Source organism: Mus caroli, chromosome X (genome assembly GCF_900094665.2).
Source record: "Mus caroli chromosome X, CAROLI_EIJ_v1.1, whole genome shotgun sequence".
Taxonomy (NCBI): domain Eukaryota; kingdom Metazoa; phylum Chordata; class Mammalia; order Rodentia; family Muridae; genus Mus; species Mus caroli.
Genome location: NC_034589.1, coordinates 68775939 through 68800705, shown reverse-complemented (window position 1 = coordinate 68800705; position 24767 = coordinate 68775939). Strand labels below are relative to the sequence as shown.

The window sequence follows — 24767 nt, the reverse complement described above, 5'->3', positions numbered from 1 at the left end:
CCTAGTTCCTGTCCCCTCACCCACCCACCCACCCACCCACCCACCCGAAAAAGAAAGAAAGACCTCTGAGCTGGGTGTGGTGGCTCATGCCTCCATTATCCCAGCACTTTGTAGCTTTAGAAGTTCAAGGTCACCCTGAACTTCAAGAGACCCTATTTAAAAAACAAACAAGTTGGGTGTGGGTAACTCCGAGGCATGGAGAAGGCAAAGACAGGTAGATTTCTGTGAGCTTAAGGTTCATTAGAGCTAAACAGTGAAACTGTTTTAATGGGGAGTATATATGTGGGAAGTGTTCTGGAAGGATGATTCTTACTGCTTTTTCAAAGGACCCGAGTTCAGTTCCCAGAAATCACATAGATGTCTCACAGCCACCTCTAACTCCAGTTCCACAGGATCTAATACCTTCTTCTGGATTTCACCAATACCTTCATGCAGCTGTGCACATACATGCCAAAAAAAAAAAAGAGAAAAAGAAAAAAAAAGGAAGGAAGGAAGGAAGAAAAGAAAGAAGGAAAGGAAGGAAGCAAGCAAAGAAAAAAAAATAAAGCTTCAATGAAGTTGGGGGTATAGCTCAGTGGTAAAATACTTTTTTAGCATATACAAGGCTGTAGGTTCCTTAACACTGAAAAAAAAAAAGACTTTGATATATACAGTATAGTAGTACAAGGGATAGAGGCAAAACCACTGAAATGTTGGGTAGGAGCTAGGGAACTGCTTCTGGTCACCCTGTATCTCCCAAGCTGATGGAGCAAACTGCCTTGGCTCACTGTCCCACTCCTGCTTCCTAAAGTTTAGAAGCTGCTAGTCTGAGGTGAAGTGGGAAAGTGAGCAAGACTGGCATTTTCCCTACTTACATACACACACATACACACACACTGAAAAGGGCATCAAAGTTGCCAAAGTCCCCAAGATGCATGTGTCCTGCAGGTAAATCCCAACAGCATTGCAGCCAAAGATGGCCGGATCCGTGAGGGAGACAGAATCATTCAGGTGAGCACTAGAAATCAGGCTGCCGCGCCTGCCCTGCCTTCTTTTCAACCCCTTCCTAGATCTTTTCTGCTGAGAACCTGGCCTTCTACCCTGGAATCTACCATGTCCTGAACCAAATCTCATCTCTGTTCTGCTCAACTTCCCTGAGTAGCTCCCATGTATTCCTGCCAGCACCTCCCTGCCCTCTTTATCCTCCACTTCTACTTCTCCATTCTCTGAGCACATATGCTCTTATACAGGCCAGGCCATCCTTTCCCCCACTGCATTCTGCTAATTTATGCCTTCCCAGAGTTCAAGACCCTGTCCTTGGCACAGCCAGATTCCCCCACTAGCATTCTTGTTGACTATTCTCTAAACCTCTGCAGATTAATGGAATGGATGTCCAAAACCGAGAGGAGGCAGTGGCCATCCTGAGCCAGGATGAAAACACCAACATCTCTCTGCTGGTGGCCCGACCTGAGAGCCAGGTGTGTATGAAAGGTCTTTATGAAAGGGCGATACAGGGCCCTCACAGGCTTTCTGTCTTGAAGGCTGCTGGTCTGTTTTACTTTACTGAGTGCGCAGGGTCTAAGGCAAGGTGGAAGGGCATTGGGGAGGTCTTTAAAGTGTTGACTAGCTCATGTTTGTCTCTGCAGCTAGCAAAGCGGTGGAAAGACAGTGACAGAGATGACTTCCTAGATGACTTTGGATCTGAGAATGAAGGGGACCTTCGTGCTAGGAAGCTAAAGTCACCCCCTGTCCAGCAGGTAAGGAAGGAAGAAGGCCTGCTAACTGGGTAGGGAAAGAGAGGGAGGAAGGAGAAAGGAAATGCGTTTAACTGTCTTCCAGCATGGGCCTGGAGAGGAGCAAGCTGTGAACTTTCTAGTCATTCTGCAGCACACTTGTCTGTGAGAACCTAACTGAGTATGTTTGTCATTTCTGTCCCAGATTGGAAATGATGAGAAGGGGGCTCCTGATGGGGGCCCAGGCTTAAACAACAGCCAGGACCTGGACAGCGGGGTGGGTCGGACTGATGAGAGTACCCGCAATGAAGAGAGCTCTGAACATGACCTGCTGGGGGATGAACCTCCCAGCACCACCAACACCCCTGGAAGCCTGCGCAAATTTGGTCTACAAGGGGATGCTCTACAGAGCAGGGACTTCCACTTCAGCATGGATTCTCTGTTAGCTGAGGGGGCAGGGCTGGGAGGGGCTGACCTACCTGGGCTCACTGATGAGGAATATGAACGCTACCGGGAGCTGCTGGAGATCAAGTGCCACCTGGAAAATGGCAACCAGCTGGGCATCTTCTTCTCCCGGGCCTCCAGTGGCAACAGTGCCCTAGATGTGAACCGCAATGAGAGCCTAGGCCATGAGATGGCCATGCTGGAGGAAGAGCTTCGGCACCTAGAGTTCAAGTGCCGCAATATCTTGCGGGCACAGAAGATGCAGCAGTTGCGGGAGCGCTGTATGAAGGCCTGGCTGCTGGAGGAGGAAAGTCTCTATGACCTGGCAGCCAGTGAGCCCAAAAAGCATGAGCTGTCTGATATCTCTGAACTGCCAGAGAAATCAGACAAAGATAGCACCAGCGCTTACAACACTGGGGAGAGCTGCCGCAGCACTCCACTTCTTGTGGAGCCTCTGCCCGAGAGCCCGCTGAAGCGATCTGTTGCTGGCAATTCCAACTTGAATCGGACCCCTTCTGGCCCTCCTGTCACCACCCACCTCAAGGGGGCTCCTTCACCAGGGAGCCCAGCTAAGTTCCGATCACTCTCTCGGGATCCTGAAGTGGGCCGGAGACAGCACACAGAAGAGCGTGTCCGCCGGAGCACCAAGACAAGTGTTACTCTGGAGCGTGTGGGCCCTGAAGGCAGCCCTTACCTCTCCAGGCGCCATCGTGGCCAGGAGATTGAGCAGTACCACAGCTGTGTGCAGTTGGCCCCGCCACGCACCCTGGAGGATCTGGGCCATGGCTCCTTGAGCTTGGCTAGTGGTCCTCGGGTGGGTGGGGTGGTAGCTGCAGCTGTCGAAGCACCCCGCATGGAGTGGAAGGTGAAGGTGCGAAGTGATGGAACCCGATATGTGGCCAAGCGACCTGTGCGAGATCGGCTGCTGAAGGCCAGGGCCCTGAAGATCCGAGAGGAACGCAGTGGTATGACCACTGATGATGATGCAGTGAGTGAGATGAAGATGGGCCGCTACTGGAGCAAGGAAGAGAGGAAGCAACACCTGATCCGAGCACGGGAGCAACGGAAGCGGCGTGAGTTCATGATGCAGAGCCGTCTGGAGTGTCTAAGGGAGCAGCAGAATGGTGACAGCAAACCTGAGCTCAACATCATTGCACTGAGCCACCGTAAAACCATGAAGAAGCGAAACAAGAAGATCCTGGACAACTGGATCACCATCCAGGAGATGTTGGCTCATGGTGCCCGCTCAGCTGATGGAAAAAGGATCTACAACCCTCTGCTCTCTGTCACCACTGTCTGAGCTGCTCCAGCAGGAGCCCAGCCCAGGTCTAGAAAGCCTGACCCTCACCCTCCCTTAGAATCTAGTGTGTGTCGATGTGTGTGCTTGCACGCTGTGCTCATGCACACTCCTACCTGTATGTTATGTGTGCACAGGACCTTGGTAATAGAAAGCCCCAAGAAGGGACACTTCTCTTACACCTAGTTCCTTTTCCCCAAGAAGCTATGCTAACCACCAACACAGAGGCATACCCATAAAGGGCACGTCATTGTGTATACACATGGTATTCTTGCTATTTTCTTGGAGACAGGGAAATCAGTGCAGAGAGGTGAGGTGGACTATCCTAAGCACAAGAGAATGTCCAGCTTCATGCTGAGCACGACCTCTCCCCTCCTAGGAGCTGCAATTATTTGTAGACAAAGGCAACCCTGAATTTTGTGGTTTTTCTTCTTTTCTGTGCTTGCCAATAGTTGTTTTCTGTTTTGTGGGCCTGTTCTGGGGGCTGGCAGCTCCTTTAGGCAGCCTGACAAAGGTGGACCCCACCGAGTGCTGGCTGGAAAGGAGGTTGGGGGGAGGAAAAGAGGGAGGGTTGGGTGGGAGGGAAAGGAAAAAGATAGGGAAGAATAAAAAGCAGCTGTCCTGGTGGCCTCTACTCTGAGTAGTGTGTAGGGGCTCTGCCTTGGCTTTCAAGGCTTAACCATGGAGGCCCACCTCTCTTGCCAGGGACTGAAGGAGAGCGAGATCACAGGGATTTGGGGCATAGTATCCATGCAAAAGAATCTGTCTATGCCATCTGGAGCAGAGCCACTCTTCTCAGTGGCTTAAGCAAGGCGGGCCAAACCTAGAGTCTAGAGATGATGTGGTGGGAGTTGGAAGGCCTGGGCCCAATGAAAGGAAGGTGGGCTGACTGAGAGATGCCTAGAACCTTTTCCAGGTGATGGAACTTTAAAATGTTTGGTGCCTGTCAGGCTTGGTGAAGCTCATTGGATGCTACAGGATGCCCCTGCTCCCCACCTACATATACCCCAAGAATAAAGCAAGCTGCCTTTTTGCTGTTAATGTGGACTTGTGTTCATTGCCGTCATGCTATTTGTGCTGAGAAATGTCAGTATATTAGTTCCTGAATACCCAGATTTCTATAGCAGATAGGTGGTGAGCAAGATGCCAAGATGGGTGTGAGTGGGAAATCTAAGGGCTCATTCCTAGAAGCTGAGTCCTATTGCTGGAAAGGCTGGGTCTGGGTAGGAATACACATGACAGTCCTGCTGGTGAATAGGGAGAGAATAGAATAGGGAGTGGTGAGAATGGGAAAGCAGGGGCTAGATACTAGTTCTAGATTCCTTTTTTTTTTTTTTTTTTGGTTTTTCGAGACAGGGTTTCTCTGTGTAGCCCTGGCTGTCCTGGAATTCACTCTGTAGACCAGGCTGGCCTCCAACTCAGAAATTCATCTGCCTCTGCCTCCAAGTGCTGGGATTAAAGGCGTGCACCACCACGCCTGGCTAGTTCTAGATTCTTTTAGGAGCATTTCCAATAGTTTTAGCTTTGGATTCTTTGAAAAAACACAGTACTTCTATGTATTTTCATTTCAATCTCAGGAGCGGAGTATTGGGCTGCTTAAGATTGTCCATATCAACTATGGTTTGACACATGCTCTAGCAGAAGCATGATTTTGCCAGCTGCAGAGAGTTTTCTGTGATTATGTGATCTTTAGAATTAAGGGGTATATAAATGCTAGAGCCCAAGCAATAGGGTGGGTTGTTGTTGGTTAGTCAAGTTACATTTAAGCACTACAAAGAAACATATTAACCTGATCAAACTTTCCCCAAGGAATTTGATCATCAAGTAGTCTAAGGATACCTTGCCTCCCTTTCCTATTTCTTTTGCTATCTGGTGTTAGGGGAGTGAAAGAAAGAACTCACAAAGTAGCAAAACACTCTCTAGCCCAAGGTCCTTTCAGTGAAAGATTCCTTGGGCATCCCTTCAGCTACTGGGCACTTCTGGAGTCACCTCATTGTTCTCTGATGATGGGTTCTCAGGACCAGGAGGTGGGCCAATACTTCTCTGAAGGTTATACTGTGTTGACTGGCTCAGAGAGGTGTGGCACCAGGGCAGCTGACAGTACCGGATTACTGATAGCTTGGAACATTCATCTCCACATTTGGCTGTCATTGCCATCTGGCAAGGTGGTGAAGCCAGATGTAGATACAGCAACTGGTCGACGAACAGCTATTGCCATTTCCTTACTATATAGACTACTGGCAGAACATAGAAAGCCACTTAACAGCCATTTGTTCCTTAACAGCCAAGGGGGGAGGCTACTTCTCTCTTCTGGCCTTTCTTGATCCTGCTGCTTACCTAGTGTCCAATTCTGATAGTCTCAGTACTACTCCTTAGTGCATCCCAGATTCATCCCAAGAACTGGGGATGGCAGATGCCCTGTCTTGGATGAACTTGAATCATAAGCTCTGTTCACATCATCCAGAATACCTTCCAGTCTCCCAGCCAACACCCAACCTCCCACAGAGGTTAAGGAGCCCCTACCATTCTTGGGGTGTGACCAGCTCTTTGAATGACCTATCCTGGAGAAACCACTAGAGAAGTGGCTTTATGCATGTGGTAGAATGCATTTACTTGGGACTTGCATCCAGCCTCTTCCTAACTAGCCTTCCGTGGCACTAAGAAGCACTAATCAAGTGGCCAGTAGCCAGCCTGTGCAATAAGATGACATGGTAAACTACTGCAAGCAGGCTTCCTGGCTCATACTTCACCTCACTAGAGAACAGGGTCTCTTAGGAGCTATGGGAGGCTGTTTTTCCAAAATCCAGCACTGAACTGGATGCTGTGAGTAGCAGCAGACCAGGATGAAACATGGGAGTGGCTAGGGTTAGGGTGCGGACTCCAGGAGTGTTCCCCTATGCATAGGGGAACATGCGTGTTACATGTGACAACTTGAAGTGCATTAGCACTTGCAGCCCCCACATAGGAGACATCACAAAGATTAAGGCTAGTGATAGTTCTGACTGCTAAATCTGAGGGCGATTAGGAAAGGTGCCATCCCCCACCCACAAGGTGCAATAAGAGCCCTCCAACCCAAAGCAGTTCAAGAGACTCCCAGGGTCCTGCAGCCCTAGTCTGACAAAAGCCAGAGGGTGACCCAGATCTGCCCTGGGGACTGGTGAGGAAAGGAAAGATGGTATTTCCTCCTCCTCTCCTTCCCCATTGTTTTTCCAAGACAGGGTTTCTCTGTGTAGCCCTGGCTGTCTAGGAACTCATTCTGTAGACCAGGCTGGCCTTGAACTCAGGGATTTACCTGCCTCTGCCTCCTGAGTACTGGGGTTTAGGCTTGCGCCACCACTGCCCAGCCAAGATGGTCTTATTTTAAAGAGGCCACACACTAGAAAAGAGAAGACAGGCCCAAGATATCCTGACAAACAGGACAAGGACAGAGAAAACAGAGGACATTGGGGAAAATATAGCTCTGCTCAGAATTACTATCTGCTGTCCAGGCAGACAAGAGCAGCTGGATCCCCAGCTCTCCCCATAGACACAGGAGCCCCGTGTCTTGAATGTACTCATGTCAAATAGTTACTGTTTATTGAAAGAAGCAATGGAGGGCTGAAGTTGCTGCCCTCAGGCCTGGATGTGGCTCTTTGCACTGAAAGCTAGGTAGTAGATCACTATGCCAATTACTGCAGCCAGCACCTCTGTGGAGACCCAAGGCCCATTCCAGGTACCCTGTAAAAAAAAAGAGAGAGAGAGAGAAGAAAAAAAAAGAAGAAGACCAAAAGACAGCTCAGGGGAATGCCAGGGAGTGGAGCAGTCACCCTTAATCACTTGTTCTTAGGACACACAGATCAACAGCAGCCCAGAACTTGGGCTGCAGAGGATCAGAGCTTTTCCTTAGACAACCCCAAAAGATGAGATGTGCCCTGTATTCTCTGCTTCCAAGACAAGGGCACTTACCCGATGGTCCACACTGACTGTGAACAGGGGTGGAATGATAGAAACGTCCTCATTATTTCTTTGAGCCTGTAAGGGAGGTGCTGGGGTCAAGAAGTGCTGGGTAGGTTGCCAAGAAAAGGGAGACATGAGCAAGAGACAAAGAAGGAAGCAGGGGCAGAAGTGCAGGAAGACAACCACTTGTTGGTTGTCTTCCTAGAGTGCTGACGTTGCAGAAGGGGAATACAGAATTGACCAGGGTAAAGAGGACTTTCAGAAGTGGGGCATGCCCTCCCTCCTTGGGGCCTCAAAGGAGTTCCAGATGATACTCACCTTCCTTAGGAGGCTGTAGGACTCTTCATCAAAGAATCTGACCTCATAGGTGCCCGCATGAGCGCTCTTGTGCTCCAGGCTCCAGGACACCTGGTTGGGTGTTTGGTAAGGGCCAGGCATAGCAGATACATGGGGGATTACTCTGCTAGTGCTGGCACAATACCACCATGAGCAGTGCTTAAATCTTTGGTCTCTAACCCTGCTTTGAACCATTTCCCCAACAACCCTGGATGCAGTATCCCTTACCTGATATCGACCCACATCCTGGCCGCGGGTTACAGGAAATTGTTTTCCACTAACGTCGGCATAAAGAGCCATGTTCTGGAGGAGGGGGGAGGTAATAAAAGCAAGAATCACATTTTCCTCTCTTCTCTGGGCATACATAGAATCCCCCATTGTGCTGCCCAAAGCAGTACTATGACTGGGGAGGGAGAGTAGGCCAGCAGAGGGCTAAGGTATGTTGGTAGGGGTTGCTGTGGAAGACTCAGGAAATGGGCCTGCCACAGCTCAGAGCCATGCTAGGCCTCACCCATGGACACTGTCATGTCTTTCTTCATCTGTTTCCCTAGAGGTGAACAGAACTACATATCCCTTATAACCAGTTTATCCTAACCCACAACAAGTCTGTTAGCTGTACACAGGGTTGGGATGATTAAAACAATGGCTTTGTTATTTCTTGGAGCTTGAGAAGGAAGTGCCAAATGAGTTGTTTAACCCTAGGAGTATTGTTCCCCCCGAAAAAGTTCCAATTTCTTTCTTTAGATTTTTGGAAGAGCAGGTTAAAGGTTCAGGCTGGAGTTTTTCTATTTTAAACTTACAGAACATTCATCCAGACACACACTCAGGCAAACTACACCCAGAAAAAAGATAGAGGGGCCTGACCCTAGTTCTCTCTCCCATTCCAGACATTCATCCAGGAGACAGTGGGGTGTCTACCCACGTTACTGCATGGAGGCAAAGCATACCAAGCAGGTCAGGAAAATGCTCTTGAAGTACTTGCTAGGATCTGGCCTCGCTGTGCCCTCATCTCTCCTGCACCCTGTGAATTGGAATCCTTATTCTCCCTGTTGATAGGATCCTCAGGTCACTGTCAACTGCCAGTGAATGAGTCTGCCACCCTCATCTCTTCCCCTGCACCCTCTCTGCTGAGTTCCTACTGTCTCACCTGGACCCTGTTCTTGCAGGTCAGTGAAATCTCCACGATGAATACAGTCTCTGTAGAAATGACGGCATCTGAAGTTGTATAGTAAGAAGGGGTGATCTGGGGTTCCAGGCAGGCCTCTGCTGTGGAGAGGAGGCAAAGCCAATTTGTGTGTTCCAGGCAAAAGGCAAAAGGGCTTACCCTGGCCCCACCTCTCAGACTTGGTGAGCTGAGGATACACACACTCTTCTATTCCTGACAGAACGTGAGATCTGGGAGATGGATCCTAGTACTCAGTCAAAAGTATAGTGGAAGGGGCCAGTGAGGGCTGTTGAGACAGGCCAGAGTGAGGTAGGGAAAACTCTGCAGAGGTGAGCCTTGATGCAACAACATGGAAGCAACAGCCATGTTTGAGGCAGGCAGGAGGCTGACGAAATTAGTATCTGAATCTATGATAGGGAGGCCACAAAGCAGCTCACCTGCTCCTAAAGTACCCCAGAAGCCCAGTAAGTAGGTCAAGGCAGCCTCAATTCAGAGCTTCCTCAATAGCCTACTGAAAGCATTCTGCAGACACTAAATGGGGTGTTGTTAACACACAGGGACTTTCAAGATAAGGGTCTCTACACCCATCCAGGTGACAGAATGGCAAGATTGGTTCTAGTGTTTCCTGAGAGAAGTAAATTCTGGGCCCAAACACCAAACCTGCCCCTGTAAACTAAACACCCCTGAGGAAAAGTTCCCATCCAACTCTTCTGCAAATGTGATGTCTTGAAAGAATGACCAATTAAGCTGGAGAAGACCTTGTACCGGCATAAATAGCAGGAGGAAAAAGCCTGGGAATGGTTCTCAAGGCCATATTCCACCAACCCTTCTGTGACCTGCTCAGCTGGGCCTTTCCCTGTAGACACTATGGAACCCCTAATCGATTTTACAGCCAGGTTTGTCTTTTTAAGACACTTCTAGCAACAGACTGAAGAATTCTCTGAGGGGTGGGTAAAAGGGATGGCCAGAGGCTACCTGTATGTACAGAAACCAAATCGTCCTTAGTTCAGGCTCTCAGGTCTGAGGTGCTAACAACTTTCAAAACACATGCCGGCACTCCAGATTGAGCTCAGCCCCACTACCATGTTACAGATGCCTCACAAATATCAACGGGTCTGTGCACAGTTCAATTTTGCTATGAACTTTGGGGTGGGATATAGCAAGGCTTCACGAAAAGTCAAGGCACTAAAAGCCCTTGATCACTTCATTGGCTCCCTATCTAACTCGCCTAGTGCCCTTACTCTGATCTGCCTCCCTCTCTTAGCTTTCTCTTGGGGAAGCCTGGCCTATGCAGCATTGGGTCCTAGCTGCCAGCACTGCTCTTGTGCGACTACCTTTTGACACAGGAACCAGGGACATACATATCACCTTCCCTGCTGGAGCTGGTGGTCGGAACATGGTACTGCTTTGGGGCTCTCCCAAAAGCAGGCAAGGAAGCAACCTGGCTGTCGGGTAAACGTGTGTGTGGTGCTTTGGTCGCCACGACACAACACCCTTCGGGGGAAGATCCCGTCAGTAGCGACGAGCCCCGGGAAGGGCCAGATCCCCACCTCGCGCACACCCTTCCTCCCCCCAGCACCACCTGCCAACGGCAGGGGCGCGCCCCGAAACAAGCTCCGGCCAGGCCGCTACCTGAGCAGCAAGATAGGCCAGACAGCAGGAGTAGTGCCAGGGCGCCGAAAGATGCCATCGCCGCCATCGCCTCTTCTCTTCCGAGGGGAAAAGAGAGCAAGCCACCCTGGACATGCGGAGCAGACGAGGAAGCGCGACGCGTAAGCGGCCTCAGCACCCAATCGTGCGTCGGCGGGCTGGGTCGGGCATGGTGACGTCGCTGGCGGCACTGACGTGTCCGCTTCCCTAGCCAAGGTCCCAACCGGTCGCACTTCCCTCCTTCTCAGCCTTCCCCTCCCCAAGATGGCGGAACAGTGCTCTAGGCACCGGAAGGGGGCGTAAGAACCGGTGTGACTGTGCGCGTGCGTAATGCTAGCGTTTTCTCAACCCATACCCCGGATTTCTCGCTGTCCCCAACTGTCGCGAGAACGGTGCTTAATGTTTTGACCTGTAGAGGTCCTCACTTTTCGTCATGGCGCTGAAGGTGGCGATAGCTGCTGGCGGTGCTGCAAAGGCAATGCTCAAGCCAACTCTCCTCTGCCGTCCTTGGGAGGTGAGTGGTGAATGGGCGGTGGGACATTTGCAGCGCTTACAGGACTTAACACCCAATTGAGACCCGGAGTCGGGTAACGGCTCTCTGAGCAAACACGGAATTCGATTGGCTGTGCGAGCCTTAGGAGGGGCGGGGAGAGGGCTGCACTCTGGGGTTCACTGGTTGCTTCTGCTGTCAGTGAGGCGGTTGGCCGAAATTGACTCTGATCTGGCTCCTCTGTGCCTTCTCCGGAAGGGTTGGGAAGGTAGACAGCAGTAGCTAGGTGTCCCCTCCGTAGTGTCCTTGTGGAAGCCCTTTTGGAGAGGCCACGTGTCCTGGTTCACCTTGCATGTACCATCTAAGCCGGTTTCTGGACTCAGTTCCTCCTTGGTTTTCCCTCTCTTAGACTGCTTTGCCCTAGTGGAGGTGGAAAATCAGACTTTACCAGTATCTCTCTCTCTCAGTGTCTCTCTCTGTGTCCCCGCGCCCCCTCTCCCGGTTTCTCGCTGTCTCGTCGAACACGCGGTTTCTCTCTGTAGCCTGGAACTCACACTGTAGACCAGGCTGGCCTTGAACTCAGAAATCCTCCTGCCTCTGCCTCCCAAGTGCTGGGATTAATTAAAGGCATGCACCGCCGCCATCTGGCTACCAATAATTCTTGATCCCTCCAGATCTTCTGCCTACCAAGCACCTAGATACTTGATTCTAGCCAAAAGGCCAACAAACAAGCCCAAACCCCTGTAATGAGAGTGAACCAGGGTTCTAAGACTGGAAGCTTCTAGGGCTTTGCTTTCCTGGTTCTTTCTTTGGAGTCTTGGTTAGCTGGTTCAGCTCCTGGGTAGCACTGCTTAGCACCAGAAAACCAACAACTAGCTCTGGGGAATAAGAGCTATGACCTCTAGGCCTTGCTCTTCCACTGACCCAGAATATGGCATTAGGCCAGCTCTCTTTTCTCTCTGGGTTCCAGTGAAGAGAGAGGACTTTATGTTCTCAAAGTATTTGCTGACTCTGACCTTCCAGAATGCCATGTTTTGTTGTTGTTGTTTTGTTTTGTTTTTTGCCTGCAGCCTCTTCTGCTTACCACATTTCTCTGTTGTCTGGGGAAGGGAGCTACATATGCTACATGAAATTCTATTTAAAATAGGGACTTCTGGTTCAGCCAGATGGCTGAGTGGGTAAAGGCACCTGCCTCCAAGCTTGGATACCAAGTTTGATCCTTGGAATTCTTGTAAAATGCAAGGAGAAAAAGGACCCCACAGAATCATCTGATTGCCACACGTGTGCTATGGCTTCTTCCACATTGTTGAGGAAAGACCAGCAGCATATAGAGGATTACTAGAGGCCCTGATGGCACCAGAAGCTAGGCTTCTGTAAACCCTTAATGAAGACCTTTCCTCCTGAATGTTTGTGTGCCTTTGTTGGGATGGGACTAGGTGGCAGTGGAATGGTTGGTAGGCAGGCAGGGCTTTGCTCTAAGACTGAATGTCCTGGGTATAGGAACCCAGATAGACAACTCAAGGTCTTGAGTCCTGCTGGTTGACATCCCCTGGGAAATCATGCTATCATTATTGGTAATTGACCAAACACAAACATGACAAAGGAAGAAGCCTTAGGAAAACATCAAGTATGGGAGTCCATCAGCAGGAGATTGAACCACCCTGGACCTTTGTCTTTCTGCAGACTAGCTAAGGATGATGACAGAGCAGAAGACTTGTGTTCTCCTCAGCCTGCATCATCCTGGGCTTCATTGATTGGACAATTGGACTCAAGAGGGAGAGCTTTGTAACCCTCTAAAAGAAACTATCCATGTCTGTATATAGCAAGGTCAGGAGCCTGTGGTTGGGACGTTTTCTAGGACTGAGACAATGACCACTGCAACATCTGGCATAGGAGGCAGCTGTGGGATAGATTCAGCCCTAGCAATGATGTTGCCATCTGTAAATGGGTTGTACAGATTTTGAGCCACACCTGGTGCAGGCTCTTAGAAGTCTGGATCATTGCCACAGCTAAAGTTCAGAGGGAGTTAACTACTGGGAGTTACAGGGGTCATCCTCGCATCTCCCAAGGATGCTAGTTTTGAACTCTGACTAAGAGGCTGGTAGAGTAAAAGGTGGTATACTTTAGCTCATCTCCATCCTGCTGGAGCTTGTGAACAGCTTGAATGCCTCCTTTTGGTTAAGTTTTTCAGCAGACAAATGAAGTTGTCTCCATTCTATGGATTGACTAATTCCACCCCCCCCCAAACACTTTTGTTTTCCGAAGCAAAGTTTCTTGTAGTTCAGACTGACCTTAAGATTTCTTTGTATATGAGGATGATCTTGAATTTTTGATCTTCCTGCCTCTACCGTCTAGGTACTAGGATTACAGATGTGTGCTGCCATGCCTTGCTTCTGTTTCATGGATTTTTTGATCTAGATCCAAAGCCATGGTGGTGATCTAGATCCATAGCAGATGGTGGATTTGGTCTCAGATATCCTTGGTCTCCATCTGTTTCTTCATTTTCTGATGTGCTTATTCACCTAGAAAATGTACCTGTGGTTCCAGCTCTGGACCAGGTGCTGTGCTAGATCTTGGAGTGACAGTAGAGGGTGAAACAAATATGTACTCTATTCTCATAGGCTAGGAAGAGAGCAAGGAGGTGATAATCAGGTAGAGTGATGTCTCTTAGAGGAGTAGGGGGTAGGGTGTAAGTAGGACTTAGCAGTCTAGGGAGACTCCCAGGAAGAGGGGAAATTTATGCTACCTTCTCAAGGAAGACATGGAGACCCTACAGACAAGATGAATCTGATATTGGCAATTACTAGAAAGAAAACAAGTATGCATGTGGCTGCATATATGGTGAGGGACCCTTAGGACTTGATCCTAGTGGTCAACCTTCCTACCTCTTGGCTTGGGTTATTGAGTGGCATTCCTTCCTTGTTAGTGCCTAGGTAACTGAGCATCTTGTAACTGTGGGCCAGGGGAACCCAGAAGGGAATGGTCAGACTCTACCTGAGCCTTCTGGTCTTTCTGAAAGAACGCATGACTCTAGAAAATGGCTACAGTGTCTCAGCTATTAGAACATTGTGCTACTGTCTGATGGGTGAGTGGCAAAGAATCCTCAAGTTACAAGGAAGAACTTGGTACCATGCCACTACTTCTTCAGGTATTCCTAAGTGAGTGGGGCACAGCAGGGAGGGGAGGAAACCCTTTCCTGTGGAGCTGAGGACATAGCCTCTCCCTACAGGACAGTGGGCCACTTCTTAGTACCTGGTCCGTCTGGCCCAGACAGCTTTTTCTCTGAAACTGTCAGAGTGTCACCAGCATGGCCAAACATAGCTGCTTCCCACTCATGGGATTGGGGACATTTACCAATCATCCAAGCTACACCACAAAGCAGCTTACAGTCCCTTGTGAAACTATCTGTCATAGGTCTTCCAGAAATGGCTGTATTTTTCTACACATTTGATTGTTATTTCTGTTCTGAAGGACCATTCCCTAGGGGTGACAGTGCTTACCTCAGGGCAGTGGCTATTTCTTCCTTACCTTTCCATTTTGCATTTACTATACTGACCATGTATTGGCTTTGTAATAAGGAAAAACAAGGAAAGACATGAAATTGTCGCTCAGAGTTGGTGGCCTGCTGAGATTTTCCTTCTGCAATATGTCAAGTTTGCCAGTCTTTCTGCTTATACACATAACAACAACGACGACGACGATAATTGGCCAAAAGAGAATCAGAAGCCAATACAAAAGTGGGGATGGGGACAGACAGTTCTGGTGTTAGAGACAAGGCCTCATTCTGTCACTGTGATTGGCCTAGAACTCACTATGAAGACCAAGGCCTTAAACTCAAAGAGATCTATTTTCCTGGGTGCTGGAATTAAAACTTCTGTGCCTGCCTCATACAGTTTTTATTATATTGACCCACAAGGATAGTGAAGTGTTGGGGCAACTTTGTCTGGTGTTCCTGTGGGACAATTGTTGATAACAGGGGCTTTGGAATGTCCTGGACACATTGTGAACTGTTGTTTACTGGTATCAGTTCCGCTTTGCTAAGAGCTAGGGTAGCTCTTGCCAACTTGACTTTTGGAACTGAACAGCTAATATTGTCATCTGGGTTCTCTTTGACAGGTTCTGGCTGCCCATGTGGCCCCCCGAAGGAGCATTTCCTCAGTAAGTACCTGCCTTGGATGTATGCTTGTATATGAACACATGCATGTGGGGGAGAGCTGTGGTCATATATTTCCATGTGTGCACAAGTGTGTGTGTTTGTGTATATGAACATAATGCATGTGTATGAGACTATGTGTATTAGGTATACATGTGCCCATACACACATGCCTTGTGTCTTTGCTCCCTGGCCTTCCTGTCCTTCCCTCTGAGGCATGGTCTCCAGAGGTCACTCGCACCTCCCCTTTCTTTGAGTTGTGTTAGACAGTGTCCCCAGAGAAAAAAAGATCCCAGTTCCTTAGTTACAGCCTTGTTCCTCTAATCTTGGCTGATCCATGTCTTCTTCCTTTCTGTCTTCCCTCTAGCAACAAACAATTGTGAGTATTCTCTGTATTAGATTTGAGGGGCTCTTAGTTGCTTTGGGGTTAACCCAAGTCCAGGTGGGATTGAGGAGGTGGTGGATGCTGATAAGGAGCCCCAGGACAGCAATTCTGCCTTGGCTGGCCTGTGGATTGGTGCTGGTGGGAAAAAGGGAACTGACACATTGAGGTATCCAAGGTTTACCTTCACCCTCTCCCTTCTTCCAGCCTCCATCTGCTAAGTATGGTGGGCGGCATACAGTGACTATGATCCCAGGGGATGGCATCGGCCCAGAGCTCATGTTGCATGTTAAGTCTGTATTCAGGTATGGAGGGGCTGGATCTTGCCTTCTCTCCCAGGGAAGATTGAATCCCAGGCCCAGCTGGAAGCCCCCCAGAACTTTGTGACCCACTTGTTTGGTATGGTTCCCTCTTAGCTGGAGCCAGGTCAAGGTGGGAAGCAGCAGGGAAAAATTGGTATAGATTTCAGGAGGGGGTGTGGAAGGCTCTAGGCTAGCATCTTTAGCCTGACTCTACTGCAGGCATGCATGTGTGCCAGTGGACTTTGAAGAGGTGCATGTAAGCTCCAATGCTGATGAGGAGGACATCCGCAATGCCATCATGGCCATCCGCCGGAACCGTGTGGCCCTCAAGGGTGAGCTCAGGGGCCAGGTTGGGATGCTATACATGATTCCTTTTGCCTATAGACTGACTTTTGTGGGTCCCCATGGCTCCAATTTCTGGGATTTTCTGATTCGTGATGACTCTTATTCTTGGCATCTGGGTAGAGGCTTTTGTGGGCCTGTTAATAGCATGGCTCTTTTATCTCGGTAACCTGTATAAGCTTGCTCAGTGGCTTCCTCCCACCTCTTCCTTCACTTCACCATGCCTCTGTTAGAATCTGCTTTAACCCATAGTTTTTCTTCAAAAGATCAGAGTTGCTCACAATGGCAGTTACATCCTAGACTTCAATGAACTATTTTGCTTCTGAAAATGTTCTTTTCCACTTGGATCAACCTTTGGTGAACATTTCCTGGACTACATAGCGGGCTATGTCAACACAGCTGAGTCCAGAGGATTCCTCTCTAACTTGCCTATCTTGTTTGCTTTTGTCCTGTAGGCAACATCGAAACAAATCATAACCTGCCACCATCCCACAAATCCCGAAACAACATCCTTCGGTGAGAGCCATGTACATAGACTAGTGACTTGGTGAAGGCTAGGGTGGGATGTTCTGGCATTCATGACCCTGGTTAGTTGCTAGTTGGGTCTATTGACCTTTTCCCTGTCACTCCCCCAGCACCAGCCTAGACCTCTATGCCAACGTCATCCATTGTAAGAGCCTGCCAGGAGTGGTGACCCGGCACAAGGACATAGACATCCTCATTGTACGGGAAAACACAGAAGGCGAGTACAGCAGCCTGGAGCATGAGGTAGGCAAAGCTACTTGACCCTCTTGGGTAGGTGGCAATGATTATGGCCAGGGTCAGAGTTGAGGAGAGAACTTCAGAATCAAGGTAAGGTACTGCCACTCAAAGGGCTGGAAAAGCCAGATATACTTAGTAATAAGGCTGCATCCTGTAGTACTCCCATCAAGCCTTTTGTCCCCTGGCCTCTTCTCAGAGCGTAGCAGGAGTGGTGGAGAGCTTGAAGATTATCACCAAAGCCAAGTCTCTGCGCATTGCTGAATATGCTTTCAAGCTGGCCCAGGAGAGTGGGCGTAAGAAAGTGACGGCTGTGCACAAGGCCAACATCATGTATGTTTACTCCGTACTCTCCTGTCTACATTGAGCAGCTGAAGGGCCACACACAGGGCTATGTCCTGTTGTTCCTGAGGTTCTTTGTCTTACTACACTGCATCCATAGGGGAGGGGAATAGATGGGATTATGCTTGTTTTTCTATCTGGAGAACAGGTTTCAAACTAATCCTTAGGGTTCTAAGTCTCTGTATACCCTAACTCTCCAGCTGACTGTAGTGAGAGATTAAGCTGCTGTCTTATATCCCCCATCATCTAGGAAACTGGGTGATGGACTCTTCCTCCAGTGCTGCAGAGAAGTAGCAGCCCACTACCCTCAGATCACCTTTGACAGCATGATTGTAGACAACACAACAATGCAGGTAATTAGCCCAGCTGGCTCCATAGCCTTCTACTCACCCTTGGTTCTCATGGCTTCTACAACTCAGCTCACTTCTTTCTCTTCCCACAGCTGGTATCCCGGCCTCAGCAGTTTGATGTCATGGTGATGCCTAATCTCTATGGTAACATTGTCAACAACGTCTGTGCAGGGCTAGTTGGAGGCCCAGGCCTTGTGGCTGGGGCCAACTATGGCCATGTGTATGCAGTATTCGAGACAGTGAGTAGCCAGACACAACTCTGCTGTCTTTCTCTTATAGTGACCTTGTGTCAGTTGGCATACTACAGTGTTGTGCAGCCATTGGTACTGCTTAAAGGCTAAAGTTTTCTAAAGGAAACCCAGACCCACGAGTATCTTCCTGAAGCCCTAATATGCCTTCATTTGCTGTGTCTGGGATGGGCCTCTATTGGATATGGTACATGAGTAGAATCATCTACCCTGCATTCTTATATTTTCCCAACTACTTCCTCCTTCTTCTCTTTACCAGGCTACAAGGAACACAGGCAAAAGTATTGCCAATAAGAACATTGCTAACCCGACTGCCACACTGCTAGCAAGTTGCATGATGCTAGACCACCTCAAGTAAGTGGGTTGCTCATGTCTGATCATGAGTCCTCTGACTAGCCCCTAAGCACTGAGAATCAAGTTTGTTCTCTTCATCCTTTAGGCTCCACTCCTATGCCACTTCCATCCGCAAAGCTGTCTTAGCATCCATGGACAATGAAAATGTAAGGCTCTTCTTGTCCCTTCCTTGTCCCACCTTTAGTCTCCCCTCATCTACCCCATGTTACACTGGTCTGACCAACCCTATATGCTTTAGGCAGTGACTAACACTGGCTGTTACCTATAAATGAAGGGTGGTGTCACATAGGGTAAGGTTTCTGGGTCTAATCTAGAACTATTGGCCTCCTGGTGCTAGTTCTTTGCCTTTCCAACTATAGGAAACCGTGGGTAGCCCTAGGACACCATGGGGTTATGGTAGATGTTGGCCTGATGTGTCCAAGCTTCTTGTTTTCCTACAGATGCATACCCCAGATATTGGAGGCCAGGGCACCACATCTCAAGCCATCCAGGACATCATTCGTCACATCCGCATCATTAATGGACGGGCTGTGGAGGCTTAGCTATCCGTACAGTTTTGCTCAGCCTGTCTTTAGGACTCCCTTCTCACTTTAGCACTCCAGATAGCTTGGGGGACAGGATCCAGAATAAAGCCACTTCTGTTCCAGAACTTGGCCCTGTTCTTTCCTTACTCCAAGACACTGGTATTTCGGTTCCCACTTTATTAAGAAACAAACAGGCAATTTTCCCCATTCAGGAGCATCTAGAAGGATCACAAGTAGACAGGTTGAGATATGGGCCTTGCCCCAGCATCTCATCCTGTCATGGGGGGTGAGCACCCAGCAGGATGGAGGAGCAGCTCCCACAGAGTGGAAGAAGTTGCCTGCTTTCCCTCAAGGCACCAAGAGCTAGCATAGCCTCTACTGTCCACAGCTGCAGCAAAACCTATGGATTAAGCCAGGGATGCTGGAGGCAGTCGGCAGCACTGGCCCGCTTCTCAGGGATGTACTCCATCATGGGCAACAGGAAGGCACTGAACTGTGTGGCCTGCTCCAGGGGCCACTCATACTTCTCCATGAGCACCTCATATAGGCCCCAGTGCTTGAGGTTGTGGATGTGCCGCAGCTCTCCTAGAGGGTGAGCAACGTTAGGCATTGTCCCCAGATAGTCTGGTACCTGTAGTTGTACCCACAATAGGCACCAATTGTTCTTTCTCTCAGAATCAAGGTCCTTGACCTTCCCTCTGCTCTCTTAGCCCCTGTGACCTAAGCCTACTTAATCCCCACCTCTACGGTTGAAAAACTCCCGTGAATATCGGCCTGAGAGGGCAAAAGCTGGAGGGATGTCTCCTAGAAGTTCCACGATATGAGCAATGTGGTCTGTAGGCAAAGAGAAAGTTTGGAGTTGGGGTAGGACAGCTGGAGGTCCTGAAGCCAAGCCAGGGCCTGCCTCCCCTACCCTCATCACGACTGTAGTCTTCTCCAGAGTGGGGCTCAAATAGGTAGTCACCAGTGGCCAGCTCAAAAGCCTGGAAAGGAGGGGAGAAGTGAGGCTGTGGCAGGTGTCTGATCCTAGGCATGGAGGCAGCTAAACTAACATACCATGCATGCTGTGCTCCAGATGTCAGCTGGGGGCCCATACTCGGCACCAATCAGCACCTCCACGGCCCTGTACTGCCGAGTCTGAATGTCCTCAGTGAAGTGCTTGTGCTGGAGGGAAAGGGAGCCCCCTTGGGAAAAGGATCTTAGTCCCAGGCTAGCCTCCCCCCACAACCCACTCCTGCTTTTGGTCCGTGAACCTGAGCTCCATGGAGCTCACTCTGATTCTTTCTGATTCTGAGTTCCTCAGATGTCCCAGGAGGGACTTTGTCTAGGTGACCCTTTTCTAGTGGCCCCTGACCATTGTAATGGGCACAGTTCTGGCCTGGCAGGACTCTGATGCTTGGAGAGAGCAGCAAGAAGCAGCTCTTAGTTATATTAAAGGAGACCGACCTAGGGTAGGGCTCCCCAAGACCAAGCACCCTCTCATCCCAGGGTGTTCAGCATACCACCCAGCAGGCGTTGCCAAGGTCTGCAATCTTGATCTTGATCTTGTCTGCATTTTGGGGCTCCAGAGGGTTCACTAGGAGATTGGAAGCACCAAATGGTGCTAAGGAAAGAGGAAGAAGAGAGACTGGTCTGGCCCTGCTCTTTATGGTCCTGTCTACTACCCACTGTACCCCATACTTACTGCTAGGAGATAGAAGACCTCCAGTCTCACGCTGATTAGATGAGCCTGAGAGGATGGAGCAGGAAGCCGTGGAGAACAGGGACCCTGAAAAACCTGAGGTCTGCGAGCTGGGACTAAGGCTTCGTTCCCCCCCAGGCACAGGAGAAGAAGAGGCTGGAGAAGGGCCAGCCCTGGTGCCCTCGGGGTGGCAGCCTGAAGAAGAGGTGGAGCCGCTGCCTCGTTCTAGTCTTGAGCTGGAGTCTGGGGAGAAGGAACAGAAGAGCACATGAGTAGAAGCCTGCAGTCCACATGCAGGCTTAGTGGCCCAGTGCTCTCCCTGCCCCCTCACCCTCAGCTTGTACTGCGGCCTCCATAGCCTCTAGCCTCTGCAAGTCCCTCAGCCGCTCCTCCAGCAGCCTCTTCTGTTGCTTCCTTTTGCGCCTCATCTTCTTCCTCTTGTTTTTGGACAGCTTGCCAATCTGCTGTCAGAGTCAGGGTCACACACCCCTCCCCATGTTTCCTTGTCCAGCCCTGAACCCCAGAACTAACCCCCATGGGTATCAGAATATGGATGCTATCTTCTGTCTCACCCTTATTCCCAACCCCTGACCCATTTCTCTGCCTCTCCTCCTATCCCCCTCCTACCTTGTGGTTTGGGGAGAACCTGGTGGGCCTGCTCTACACTGTTCCTTGTCTAATCCCAGACCTAGATGAAGCTGCCTGAAGTAGCCATGTGGGGTATCACACTATCCTTCCATTGAGGTAGTAGTGGGCTCATTGGCCACCAGAGGCAGCTTGGAGCACATGATCCACTCTGTCTAATCACTTTCTTCTCAGGTACTCAGCTTTTTAGAAGTTCAAAAGGTAGAACAAGTGTGGCGTGAGGATCCAAGCTCTGAGGACATGGCCTCATCTAGCTTGTATTGGAAGAGGAGACAGGGAAAGGGGGTACCACAACTTACCAAGACCTCCTGGGGGGCAGTGCTGACTGGATGTGAGGGTTAGGGAGAGAAAAAAGAACAGTAATTCAGGTAGAGATTGAGGTCCAGAGTCCTGGTATGAGTCCCCACTCATGCTCTTGGTACCTGTGGAACGGGATGGGGGCTGGGCCCCTGACTGCTGCCACTCTGTGGCTTCAGCAGCCAGGCGCCTGATGTAGGCATCTCCAACACACAGTAAGATGTTCTCAGGCTTGATGTCCGTATGGATGATCTTGCACTTAGTATGGAGGTAATCCAGACCATGCAGCACCTGGCAAAAGCTACAGCTGAATCCCAGCAGCCATGCCTAGCCAACCTGAGCAGTGTAGGGGCAGCACCTACCTGTCTAACAATGCTCTTAACACAGGGCACAGGCAGACCCTGGTAGTTGGATTTGATGATCCACTTGAGGAGCTGGTGGCCCAGGACCTCTAGCACCATGCATACATCTGGACCTGGAGTGAAGGGCAGTCAGCAACACACAGCTAAGGCACAGGCTTACCTACCCTCCCATCATGGAGGAGCACTTAGACTCCAGAAATGCAGAGGTTAGGGAAGTAGGGCTTTCCCTTGACCATCTTGGTGGCCACCACTGTCCCAGTTTATTATTTAGAATGTTTCTGTCACTGTCACGGATATGCCAGTTGAGATGGTACCTCTTGTCATCCTACAGATATCTCACTCCAGCTTTACTCTTCTGCCCAAGTAGGCCTCAAAAGTAGCCTTTTATATTTGGGAGTCACTCCGCAGATAATCACAGATTATCTGATAGTCACAGATAATCACTGTCAACCTAATTACCTATGTTCCCCCTACTCAGAAACACAAGTGCCCAAAGGGATGATGTTGTTTTATAGGCTCCTCCTGCAAGGGCTAAATCCCATGATGCAATGTGGATCTTTCACTGCCATATTGCTCATTCTGCAAAGGATACGGACTCCATTTACTCCTGAGATTCTGAAGTCATCGATAAGTTGAACAATGGTCTCCCTTTTGGGGTCACTAGGGTCACTGTCCCTGACCTGGAACAAAAGGCAAGGAGCCACAGATGACTCCAACCTGCTCCTCAACACTGCTCTGCTCATATCCCCTGAAGCACTTCTATCCCTCTTTCCCAGTCCAGCTGGGGCCCACTTGAAGAAAGCCAGCTGCCTCTGCTCTCCGGGTCCTTTTACTTGGCAGAGTCAGCTGGAGCCTGTCCCCTCTGGGAGCCCCGCCCCACTCTGTAGAGCCCCAGCAGGCCTTGCACCCACATTGCCAGGCCCAAGGCAGTTCAAGGGGCTGGGAGCAGTAGGGGAGGTGCCTTACACATTTCAGGAGCTTGATCTCATCCACGGCGGTCTCAGTGTAATGTCCTGCACTCTTCACCACTTTCAGGGCCACAAAGCGCTTGCGCCTGTAATATGGAGACCCTCATAGGCTGCCAGACCTTGCCAGAGTCACATGGTCTCACGGTGGTGGCCTTAACCAAACCCTCAGGCAGATCCCAGCCACTCACTGAATATCCCAGCAGAGCCAGACTGTAGAGAAATGGCCCCAGCCTAGCTTTCGTACCACATGGTACCGCCCATTGAACAAATCACCAATCTTCACTGGGTAGTAACCACCTGCAGAAGGGAGCCAAAAGATCAGAGTAGGACATCTCTCTCCCCTATACCTCAATATCAATGTCCTGCTGGTCATCTGTCTCGCATGGGCCTAGTCTTGGCAACTTTTTACTCTCACGCTGTCCTGAGCCCTTGCAGTGGCAATCTGGCTGGCCACATGCAGCCAGGGCCAGGTCTTACCCTTGCAATAGTCCTTAGGGTCTTCCTGTTCCTCATCATCAGAGCCCAGGAGTCCCTGCAGCAAACGAGGTGCTGGTGTGGCTGGAGTTAATTCAGAGCCTGAGGACTCAGGCCCACAGGAAGTCTGAGAGCTGTGGGTGAAGAGGGAGGATGCAGACAGTGAGCTCACAGGGAGCAGGGGACCCCAGTCTCCCCATCCTGGTCATACCTGCTGCTGCTGCCGCCACAATCCACACTACCACTACCACCGGCATTGGCACTCATCCTGGTGTCGCAGCCCAAAGCTCTGGTGCACTGGACCGCTGTTCCTGTTGGGGCCCAGCCGTGGCCAGTGCATTTATAGCTTCTGCCGCTGATCTCACTCGCCTTTATAAATAGCCTCCCAGCTGCTCAGCTGTGGGCAAGGTATGCAGAACAGGGAGGGGGTAGTGCACTGATGGCAGCCCTGGAGAGTCCAGCCCCTAAGCCAAACACCCCTGCTCTGTTTTCACCCACACTCTAGAGACAGAGGGAGCCATCAAGCTGGGGTTATGATAGCAACTCAGTCCCTAGGCTGATTTCCCACAGTGTAGGACCAGCCAAGGAAGACACCTACATGGAGATGGGGCATTCTGGAGTTCCTGTACTCTAAGGTTGTAGGGAGGGGAGACTCCTATGAAAGAATGAAGTTGATATGGTGACCAGGTCCTTTGGCTGAGCTCTCTCCAAATGTTGCAGGATACTTGATGCATTCTGGAACTTCCCACTTAACCCATGTAAGTATCCTTTTAGAGGTGAGCCCCACCAATCCCACCTAAACCCCATGCTCTGCTCAATCTCAACCCTGATCCCAGCTCTTTTGTAACTCATAGATACACACCCCATGCAGGTGGGAGCCCAGACCTCCCCTCTATGTGGCTGAGCAGGGGTCAAAGGCAAGAGCTAAAGGCAACTCATTCCTCCCATCAGAGGCAAAAGGCTCATCAGATTTACATAGCATCCCCTAGCTCTAGAGCTGACCACTTCTGCCTTGCTGTCTCCATCAACATTTGCAGGTTCCCATTTAGGCCAACTCTGCCATGTCCAGCAGGAGAAGAAAAAAACACACAGTTATTGCCCATGAGCTAGTTGGTAACTGAGGGATCCTGTGCATCTTGAGGGACCAGAAAGCATTAAGTCCCCAGAAGCATTCAGGATATACTGTGCCAGCATGCTACAGAATACTAGGACCTGGGAAAATAACTGAGACCCTATCTGGAGTCTATGCGTGTCACTGGAGAGTTCCAGAAAAGTAGACAAGTACTTTTGCTCTTTTGGGCTTTCTAAAGTTGGTAAAGTGATGCCTAGTACTTCATAAACCAGTTGTGGTGGAATGTGCCTGTACTCTCAATGCTCAAGAAGTACTCAGAAGTTCCAGGTTATGCTCAGCTACATAGCAAGTTTAAGGCCAGCCTGGAATGCATGAAACCCTATCTTTAAAAATAAAAATGGCCGGGCGTGGTGGCGCACGCCTTTAATCCCAGCACTCGGGAGGCAGAGGCAGGTGGATTTCTGAGTTCGAGGCCAGCCTGG

General features: G+C 50.0%; 4 protein-coding genes across 12 annotated transcripts in view; 2 read left to right on the top strand and 2 right to left on the bottom strand.

The window, feature by feature from the left end:
- The window catches only part of Pdzd4 (PDZ domain containing 4), a 30542-nt gene extending 26048 nt beyond the window's left edge, over positions 1-4494 (top strand). For 2 of the 5 annotated variants that reach the window (XM_021153226.2, XM_021153223.2), the window contains 4 exons: positions 928-990; positions 1356-1457; positions 1626-1736; positions 1918-4494. In XM_021153226.2, the coding sequence (XP_021008885.1) occupies positions 928-990; positions 1356-1457; positions 1626-1736; positions 1918-3456 (1815 nt within the window). In that variant the 3' untranslated portion in view covers positions 3457-4494. The remainder of the gene's footprint in view (positions 1-927; positions 991-1355; positions 1458-1625; positions 1737-1917) is intronic. The other 3 variants (XM_029473560.1, XM_029473561.1, XM_029473559.1) reach the window with 2 other exon arrangements.
- Positions 4495-6997: 2503 nt separating this feature from the next.
- Positions 6998-10812, bottom strand: Ssr4 (signal sequence receptor subunit 4). Of its 3 annotated transcripts, none has more exons than XM_021153078.2 (6): positions 10523-10812; positions 8873-8991; positions 7954-8028; positions 7708-7797; positions 7399-7464; positions 6998-7170 (listed from the first exon to the last, which is right to left on the bottom strand). In XM_021153078.2, exons 1-6 carry the CDS (start codon positions 10587-10589, stop codon positions 7066-7068), a joined length of 522 nt encoding a protein of 173 aa, XP_021008737.1. In that variant the 5' UTR covers positions 10590-10812; the 3' UTR covers positions 6998-7065. The 3 variants fall into 3 exon arrangements, with proteins under 3 accessions (XP_021008737.1, XP_021008738.1, XP_029329087.1); XM_021153079.2 differs by having other exon boundaries at positions 8873-8988; positions 10523-10811; XM_029473227.1 differs by having other exon boundaries at positions 7122-7170; positions 7399-7478; positions 10523-10683.
- Positions 10813-10885: 73 nt separating this feature from the next.
- On the top strand, positions 10886-18911 carry Idh3g (isocitrate dehydrogenase (NAD(+)) 3 gamma). Of its 2 annotated transcripts, XM_021153076.2 has the most exons (13): positions 10886-11054; positions 15147-15188; positions 15551-15562; positions 15773-15870; positions 16087-16199; positions 16665-16725; positions 16845-16977; positions 17168-17301; positions 17561-17663; positions 17753-17899; positions 18168-18262; positions 18348-18408; positions 18703-18911. In XM_021153076.2, exons 1-13 carry the CDS (start codon positions 10974-10976, stop codon positions 18802-18804), a joined length of 1182 nt encoding a protein of 393 aa, XP_021008735.1. In that variant the 5' UTR covers positions 10886-10973; the 3' UTR covers positions 18805-18911. The 2 variants fall into 2 exon arrangements, with proteins under 2 accessions (XP_021008735.1, XP_021008736.1); XM_021153077.2 differs by lacking the exon at positions 15551-15562 and having other exon boundaries at positions 10932-11054.
- A 30-nt stretch (positions 18912-18941) lies between these two features.
- Srpk3 (SRSF protein kinase 3) lies at positions 18942-23530 on the bottom strand. Of its 2 annotated transcripts, none has more exons than XM_021153105.2 (15): positions 23425-23530; positions 23217-23347; positions 22928-23036; positions 22738-22825; positions 22364-22451; positions 21772-21878; positions 21535-21700; positions 21412-21437; positions 20799-20931; positions 20471-20710; positions 20289-20389; positions 19843-19950; positions 19700-19769; positions 19528-19620; positions 18942-19371 (listed from the first exon to the last, which is right to left on the bottom strand). In XM_021153105.2, the coding sequence occupies exons 1-15, from the start codon at positions 23478-23480 to the stop codon at positions 19187-19189; spliced, it is 1701 nt and encodes a 566-aa protein (XP_021008764.1). In that variant the 5' UTR covers positions 23481-23530; the 3' UTR covers positions 18942-19186. The 2 variants fall into 2 exon arrangements, with proteins under 2 accessions (XP_021008764.1, XP_021008765.1); XM_021153106.2 differs by having other exon boundaries at positions 18954-19371; positions 20799-20928.
- Between the last annotated feature and the right edge of the window lie 1237 nt (positions 23531-24767).